Source organism: Myotis yumanensis, unplaced genomic scaffold, assembly GCF_028538775.1.
Source record: "Myotis yumanensis isolate MYYU_CA2020_CCGP unplaced genomic scaffold, mMyoYum1.0.hap1 SCAF_20, whole genome shotgun sequence".
Taxonomy (NCBI): Eukaryota; Metazoa; Chordata; class Mammalia; order Chiroptera; family Vespertilionidae; genus Myotis; species Myotis yumanensis.
Window position 1 is genome coordinate 16,721,286 of NW_027223771.1, and position 8,429 is coordinate 16,729,714.

Sequence of the window (8,429 nt, forward strand, 5' to 3'; positions counted from 1 at the left end):
CTCTCCCTTTACCCTTCTCTCTAAAAATCAATAAAAATACATTTTAAAATATATAAAACTAAAGGCTGATGAAATTCATACACTTTTGATATTTCTCTTGAAATTTTCGTGTTTTCTTTGATTACAAATTCCACCATTATTACCCAGTACACCTAGTAGAAAAAGCCTTAATTGTGGTTCCAAATAAAAACATAGCTATTCCTCTCTTCTTAGAAAATTAAGATGGCAACTCTATATACACATGACCATCTCTCTCCTCATTTATTGAGAGAATCATTGTTGCCTCTGTGGCAGCAAATACTGTCCAGAAGGGAAGGCTACTGCCATCAGATTGATCAGGAATGCTGAATTGTCACAAAACACACAACCTCGGACTAATTATACGATTATCCTTCCTTTAGCTTTGAGTTTTTCCTCTTGTGATAACCTTGAGGTGAACACCACAGCGGGGCCCAGGGAATCCCTAAAACCATGAGATTCTTTTCACAACCAATCACTTCAGCTACAAAAAGAACAAACAAGCTTCAGGACTGAGTCATTTATGGATAATGTTCAGAAGAGGCAATTTTCATCCAATATACTGCCATCTCTTCCACTCACTATGAAAACAGTGTCTGTCCCAATATTAGTTGGACTTCACAGTGTTACAAATGAAACAAGCCTATGATATTTCACACGTCATGGCTCAGGGCTCCTGTGCAGTATGTAAGACATACTATGAACAGAGAATATAATTCATATTGTTCACAGAAGCACAACAAAGGACTCTTCTTCCACGTGATCATTGACCTCACCAATAATACAGGCACCAGGCTAAAAAATTAGAAAAAAAAAGCCATGCAGATTTTTGTTACAGGGCTTGGTTAGCAATAGAAAATCAACCAATATAAGACAAAGAGTGATTTTTTGCCATTATTATGTGCCTTCCAAAGCACAGAAAGTTTGGGACCCTACCATATCTGTTCCCCACTGCGTTTGACAGTTCACAACTATCCTTTCAAATTATCCCAGGCAATGAATATAACCCACAAAATTAAAGGTACAAAAGCAAAAAACACCTTTACTAAAAGATCATAAACCAGAACAGAGGATGGCAAGCAGTTTGTAAGTTGGTGAATTAGAACCTAAAAAGACTCATCAGATGATAATGTGAGAACAATGACAGAAGCACAAAAAAGGACTCCTCTTCTGGGGGACCACTGACCTCACCAACATTAGAGGCACCAGGCTGAAAACTGGAACCAAAAGTTATAAAAACTTTCTTTCATTGCCTTCGTCAGTGGTATAAAATAAGCCATTATTGGACAAAGAGTGATTTTTCTGACATTATTATAGCTTTCCAAAGCACAGAAAGTTTGGGACCCCACCATATGTGTTCATATCAACATGATGATAGATCACAACTTTTGTATCAAATCATCCAGAGAGTGAAATTTAAAATAAATAAGAGCTACAAAAGAAAAAACATGTTTACTAAAGATCATAAACCAGAACAGAGGGCAGTAAGCAATTTGCAGGTTGGTGAATTAGAAATTAAAACAATTCATAAAAGCATAACGTGAGACCCACAATGTCTCTGAAAGTGGTAGCACTCCTTAGCTGAGGATGGGTGCTCTGGACAAACCCTGGGTCAGATGCATTCTCTAGTCAGAAAGGAAGGAAGATCCTGTCAAGAGCTTGAAGTAATTATAATGTTCTCAAGCACAAGTGGGAACACAGAATACATTTCCCCTGAGCACACAGGGTTTGTGACTGATGCACACTCTTCAGGTGAGCCAGGTGGTATAAGTGAAATATCTACAGCCACAAATGCTCGCTGTGACATCAATCGGTTAGCAGGTCTGGGCATGTTATCAAGTACAATGCAGCTCCTTCAAGCCTCACTTGTACCTGAAACTGATGAGGAATACATCAGAGTGCATGTTCCATTAAAATGGGTTTAAATTCAGAAAAAACAGTCCCAAAGAGTCACCTTCAGTGTTGTTATACTAAGTGAGAAAAAAAAAACATTCCCTGCACATTTAACACTTCTCTCCAGTGTGAACTCTGTGGTGGCTAGTGTGCTGAGCCCTTCAAGGAAAGGACATCCCACATTCTCTATATCTATAGGCCTTTTCTCCAGTGTGAACTTCTCTGGTATTCTTTGAGGATAGACTTATCACTGAAGGACTTTCCACAATAGCACTAATATGGCTTGTTGTCACTGTGAACTCTCAGGTGCCTAATAAGGTGAAATTTTTGGCTAAAAGACTTCCCACATTCAGTACATTCAAATGGCTTCTCTCCAGTGTGAACTCTGAGATGTCTAGTGAGGTGAGCCCTTCGACGAAATGACACCCCACATTCTGTACACTTATAGGGCTTTTCTCCAGTGTGAACTCTCTGATGTTGTTTGAGATAAGACTTATCATTGAAGGACTTCCCACAGTCAGAGCACTCATATGGCTTGTCGTCACTGTGAACTCTCAGGTGCCTAATAAGGTAAGATTTTTGGATAAAAGACTTCCCACATTCAGTACATTCATATGGCTTCTCTCCAGTGTGAACTCTGAGATGTCCAGTGAGGTGAGCCCTTCGACAAAAGGACACCCCACATTGACTACACTCATATGGCTTCTCTCCAGTGTGAACTCTGAGATGTCCAGTGAGGTGAGCCCTTCGACAAAAGGACACCCCACATTGACTACACTCATATGGCTTTTCTCCAGTGTGAACTCTCTGGTGTTGTTTGAGATAAGACTTATCATTGAAGGACTTCCCACAATCAGAGCATTCATATCGCTTGTAGCCATGGTGAACTCTCAGGTGCTTTGTAAAGTTGGATTTTTGGCTAAAAGACTTCCCACATTCCGTACACTCATATGGCTTCTCTGCAGTGTGAACTCTGAGATGTCCTGTGAGGTGAGTCCTTTGACGAAAGGACACCCCACATTGTCTGCACTCATATGGCTTTTCTCCAGTGTGAACTCTCTGGTGTTGTTTGAGATAATACTTATCATTGAAGGACTTCCCACAGTCAGAGCACTCATATGGCTTGTCGTCACTGTGAACTCTCAGGTGCCTAATAAGGTAAGATTTTTGGCTAAAAGACTTCCCACATTCAGTACATTCATATGGCTTCTCTCCAGTGTGAACTCTGAGATGTCCAGTGAGGTGAGCCCTTCGACAAAAGGACACCCCACATTGACTACACTCATATGGCTTTTCTCCAGTGTGAACTCTCTGGTGTTGTTTGAGATAAGACTTATCATTGAAGGACTTCCCACAATCAGAGCATTCATATCGCTTGTCGCCATGGTGAACTCTCAGGTGCTTTGTAAAGTTGGATTTTTGGCTAAAAGACTTCCCACATTCCATACACTCATATGGCTTCTCTGCAGTGTGAACTCTGAGATGTCCTGTGAGGTGAGTCCTTTGACGAAAGGACACCCCACATTGTCTGCACTCATATGGCTTTTTTCCAGTGTGAACTCTCTGGTGTTGTTTGAGATAATACTTATCATTGAAGGACTTCCCACAGTCAGAGCACTCATATGGCTTGTCGTCACTGTGAACTCTCAGGTGCTTAATAAGGCAAGATTTTTGGCTAAAAGAGTTCCCACATTCAGTACATTCATATGGCTTCCCTCCAGTGTGAACTCTGAGATGTCTAGTGAGGTGAGACCTTACACGAAATGATACCCCACATTCTCTACACTTATAGGGCTTTTCTCCAGTGTGAACTCTCCGATGTTGTTTGAGGGTAGCCTTATCACTGAAGCACTTTCCACAATCACAGCACTCATATGGCTTTTCGCCACTGTGAACTCTCAGGTGCTTTGTTAAGTTGGATTTTTGGCTAAAAGACTTCCCACATGCCAGACACTCATATGGCTTCTCTGCAGTGTGAACTCTCTGGTGTCTAATGAGTGCAGGTCTTTCTCTGAAGAACTTCCCACATTCACTACATTCATACTGCTTTTCTCCAGTGTGAACTCTCTTATGTCGAATGACATTCAAGTTTTTTCTAAACACTTTCCTACATTTGTTAAACTCATAAATCAGTTCTCCAGAAAATACACCCTGATGTTGAACAACTTTCAGGTTGTGTTTGGCAGTGTTTTCACATTCACCCCACTGGTGGTGACTATTTCCATGAAGAAATTGCTGTGAAATCTCACTGCCACAGTGTAGCTCCTTGGCCTGGTGCTGGAGAAGCTCTGAGTTGTACTGCAAGTCTTCCCCAACCTGCCTGCTGGTGGAAGGCACCAACGATAATAAATTGGACCTACTCACTGAGGAGGCCCTATCCATAGCTTGTTTCCAGGGCTCCTCTCCACATTCATTCCTCTGTTGCTGGTGAAGGTTTGCACTGAAACAGAAGTCTCCAACACATGTGTCACTACAGAAGGCTTTCTGCTCAAAGTCTCCGGCATGTGACCCAGTCAGGTGCAAAATACCTTTTAACACAGAGAAACACCGCTTACACAGAGGGATCTTCTGGGTGGCTGGAGCTGTCTTAGAAGCCCTGACCTGCGACTCTCCTTTTATAGGTACACTCTGAGCAGAACAGGCCTTATCACCATTGATTTTATGCCAACAACCTGAAAAATGAGAAAGGGTAAAGAAAAGAATGTTGAATGTGGTGACAGGAAGTCCCATTACTAAAGTGTATTACAGATCACAAGTTGTTTCTATTCAATTGTCTGAAAATAAGAGATGTGTAGGAAGGATTGATAAGAGGCTCTTGAGACTTCCTGGGCTAATGAAGATCACAAAATAGGGAAGCCTCACCAGAAATAAGACACAAACATGGCAAGCACCACATGGATGAGAATATGGATTTCCAGCTAATACTTCTACTAACAGCATTCGGCATGGCTTGTCTGCTGGGGACAGGGACAAACTGTACAAGAATTGGTCAGTTCTTACTCTAAGTAAAATTCAATAAAGGCATAGCTGGTTTGAGGACTAATTAGCATGTATGTGCACCTCATTACACACATGCAAGTCAATGTTGCAGAATACTGCAGAGGCACCAGTGTAGCGGAACAGATGATGAAGAAGTGAGCAGTCAGCTCTGGGCCAGAGCAACACAGATTGCTCTAGTATTCAGGGAAGAGAATATGATAAACAATTGATTGAAGGTCTCACAAGAACAGCCTATTGTTCATGTAAGTAAATACCACAACATGGAAGAGTTCACCACAAAGAACCTTTATCTAGAGAAAAAAGGCAGAAGTTGAAGCCATGCATGTGGACACTGTCAGCCTCCCATGAAGAGAACGTGCAAGGTGGGACACTTAAACTCACTGCAAGATTCATGACTCTCTGTTTCCTATGCTTTTTGAGGTAACACAGGTTAGCGGGATGTTCATGGAGTTCTTTGCTCAGGACTCTCCATCCAGCTCATCCCTGGCAGCCACAGCACATTTGACAAGACAGTGGGGAAATTTAGCAGAAACCATATTCTTGCTGTGGGAGAGAGAAAGCTATGAAAGGAAAATAAAGGAAGAGAGGGCATCACTTCAGGACACTTGGGAGAACATCAAAGTCTTACCTACAGATGACACAAGTGCAAACACTTCCAGCATCACATCAAAGTACAGAAGTCTCTGAGCCTCATCAAGGAGCCCCCATTCCTCCTGAGAGAAGAAAATGGCCATGTCCTCATAGTTCATATCCTGTCATAATGGGGACAGAACAGCCCAAGATCAGATTCACTCCTATGACTGTAAGTCTGTCATGCTCCCGACCCTCCAAATCCATCTGCTCTGTCTACTCTTCACATCAGAGAAAATACCAGGCCTTCATTCCATGAAAGCCACTGTCTTCTTATATTCCTACTGACATTTTGTCTACCCACTATATTAAAGGCATTTGAGCTGAAACCGGTTTGGCTCAGTGGATAGAGTGTCGGCCTGCGGACTGAACGGTCCCGGGTTCGATTCCGGTCAAGGGCATGTACCTTGGTTGCGGGCACATCCCTAGTGGGAGATGTGCGGGAGGCAGCTGATCGAAGTTTCTCTCTCATCGATGTTTCTAGCTCTCTATCTCTCTCCCTTCCTCTCTGTAAAAAAAATCAATAAGATATATTTAAAAAAATAAAATAAAGGCATTTGAGCAGATAAAAGATACCTGAGCTCTGGACCTTCTGTGCACGCTACACTGACTTTTATCAACAGAGTGTGTCAAAACCATAGGTTAAAGAGAGATGTTGGCCATAAAGATAGTGTGAGTGATTGGATACTGGTCTTGTCAGGCAACACCCTCAGATTGTTTCTCAAAGACACCAAATACACGGCATCCCACTTCGCCCTCTTGACCCCAATCACAAGGTGCTGAGACCATAGCTCTGCACTGCCTGTTGCACAGAGTTCTTTGAACAACACTTCTCTCACACAGCTTCATTCCCAGAAGCACAACTGCAAAGGTGATGCAAATTTGCTGTGGTGAGGACAAATTGTTTCCTAATCACTTTTTTCCCCAAAATTATAGTCCACCATCTTCATAATCTCTTACCCCTTACCCTTCTCCCTTACCCATTCCAGTGGAGATTTTGAAGCCTGGGTAACACTGATGCATGCTATCTCACACCTATTAACCAGGGTGTCATCCCCAACAACAAAAAGCAGGTGGTCAGTTAAATGGCACCTAAGCTCTGTACCTTGAATGTAACACCAAAACACCCCTCCTTAGATGCAATTACCCTAAAATCCACCTTATTGGATCATCCAGACACCACCAGAAATAGACTCCCCATCATTCACTCTTCTGTCAGTGTCAGGGTGCTGTGGCCATCAATTCACATTCCCTCTTCAAGTGCATATCACTCTTTTCCACACCTGGCTCACACTTGCACTCCCTCAGCCCCAGCCCCCATAGTCCTCTGCTTGGCCTCTGAGTTATTACTCGGCATGTGTTGTCCAGAGAATGCTTGCCAACATCTCTCACTTAACAACCAACTCAAGTCCCAGCCCCGATGGCCCTCTGCATCATGCCCATTGATTCTCACAGACGAGCACTCAAGCCTCTAAACTAATCCACAAGACTGACTGCAAATTCCCACAGCCAGGCCACACCAAGGGTCATAAAAAATCCTGGTGATTGTTTAGAGAAATTAATATGTGCCACCCCTAGTCTAATCTTATTTGAATAACTCTTCCGCCTCCTAATTAACCTCAGGTCTATTCATCTTCTAAAGGTCTTGGCCACTGCAAAACCATGATCTCTCCCTGACACTGTACAGGACAATTTCTGTCCCTGTGCTGTGTTGTGACCCACAAATACTGGCCAAAGCAGGAAAGCCAGTCCTCAGGCTCACACTGACCCTTCTGAGCTACTACTACCATTACCAACCTGACGATGATTGCCTGTAGAAATGATCTACAGTCCTGGTTGAAGTGTGTCTCAGCTGGTTGAGCATAGATCCATGCACTGGTAAAGTCATATGCCTTGGTTGTAGACTAGATCCAAAATAGGAGTCATGGAGTAGAAAATGATCATTTTTTCTTGCTCATCACTGTTTCTCTGTCTCTCTCCATCTCCCTTCCTTTCTATGTCTAAAATCAACATATATACACTGGGTGGCCAGATTATTATGATCACCTGACATTTGTATGCAAATTAGCTATAATTTCATGCTGAAGTTGCTAGAGGGCCAGACCATTATAAATAGGGAAGCAGTTTGTTTGCCATGACAGTAGAAGTGATTTTTTTCTAAAGATATGTGTAAATAACGAGATTTAACAGCCTTTGAACGTGGGATGATTGTTGGCACTTGGAGCCATGGAGTGAGTATCAGCAAAACAGCTGAATTAGGTAAATGTTCCAGAGCAGCTGTTGATAGTGTTTAAAGCCTGGACTGTCAGCCAAAAATCTGGGTCTGAACGTGCGAATTGTGGCCATCAGCGAATAGTCAATGTTAGGCCAAGACTGGTACAAGAGAACAGAAGGGCAACAGTGGATTAAATTTATGCAGATCTTACTCAGGGATCCTCTCAAATGATCTCTGAACGCACAATAATAATCTGGCTACTCAGTGTGTGTGTGTGTGTGTGTGTGTATATAATATACACTGAGTGGCCAGATTATTATAATCTCTGAACGCATAATAATCTGGCCACTCTGTGTGTGTGTGTGTGTGTGTGTGTGTGTATATATATATATATATATATATATATATATTTAAAAAGCATACCTGCACGTTCCTAAATCAGCTCACTCTTCACTCCAAGCCTCTGCACATTCTGGAACCTATGCCTTGGCAGTCCTCCCACTTATTACACTGGTTTCTAAAAACAAGGTCCACGTCATGAAGCCCTAGTCCTGTCCTTAGGATTCTGGGCTTAGTGTCTGTTCAAAGTCCCCAGGTCCAAGGGCTACAAGAGTGGCTGACAGTCCCAGGACACCACTATCTCAGAGGCCACAAGTTTGTCAGGCCCTGAAAT

General features: G+C 42.6%; 1 protein-coding gene across 1 annotated transcript; it reads right to left on the minus strand.

The window, feature by feature from the left end:
* Positions 1–2,124: 2,124 nt before the first annotated feature.
* On the minus strand, positions 2,125–3,815 carry LOC138998345 (zinc finger protein 436-like). Its single transcript, XM_070400417.1, has 3 exons — positions 2,800–3,815; positions 2,685–2,688; positions 2,125–2,630 (listed from the first exon to the last, which is right to left on the minus strand). Exons 1-3 carry the CDS (start codon positions 3,355–3,357, stop codon positions 2,185–2,187), a joined length of 1,008 nt encoding a protein of 335 aa, XP_070256518.1. The 5' UTR covers positions 3,358–3,815; the 3' UTR covers positions 2,125–2,184.
* Positions 3,816–8,429: the final 4,614 nt, after the last annotated feature.

What these genes read in the sequence shown, in the direction of transcription:
- LOC138998345 (XM_070400417.1), bottom strand. Translation starts at nt 3,357, where the DNA reads ATGGAATGTGGGAAGTCTTTTAGCCAAAAATCCAACTTTACAAAGCAC.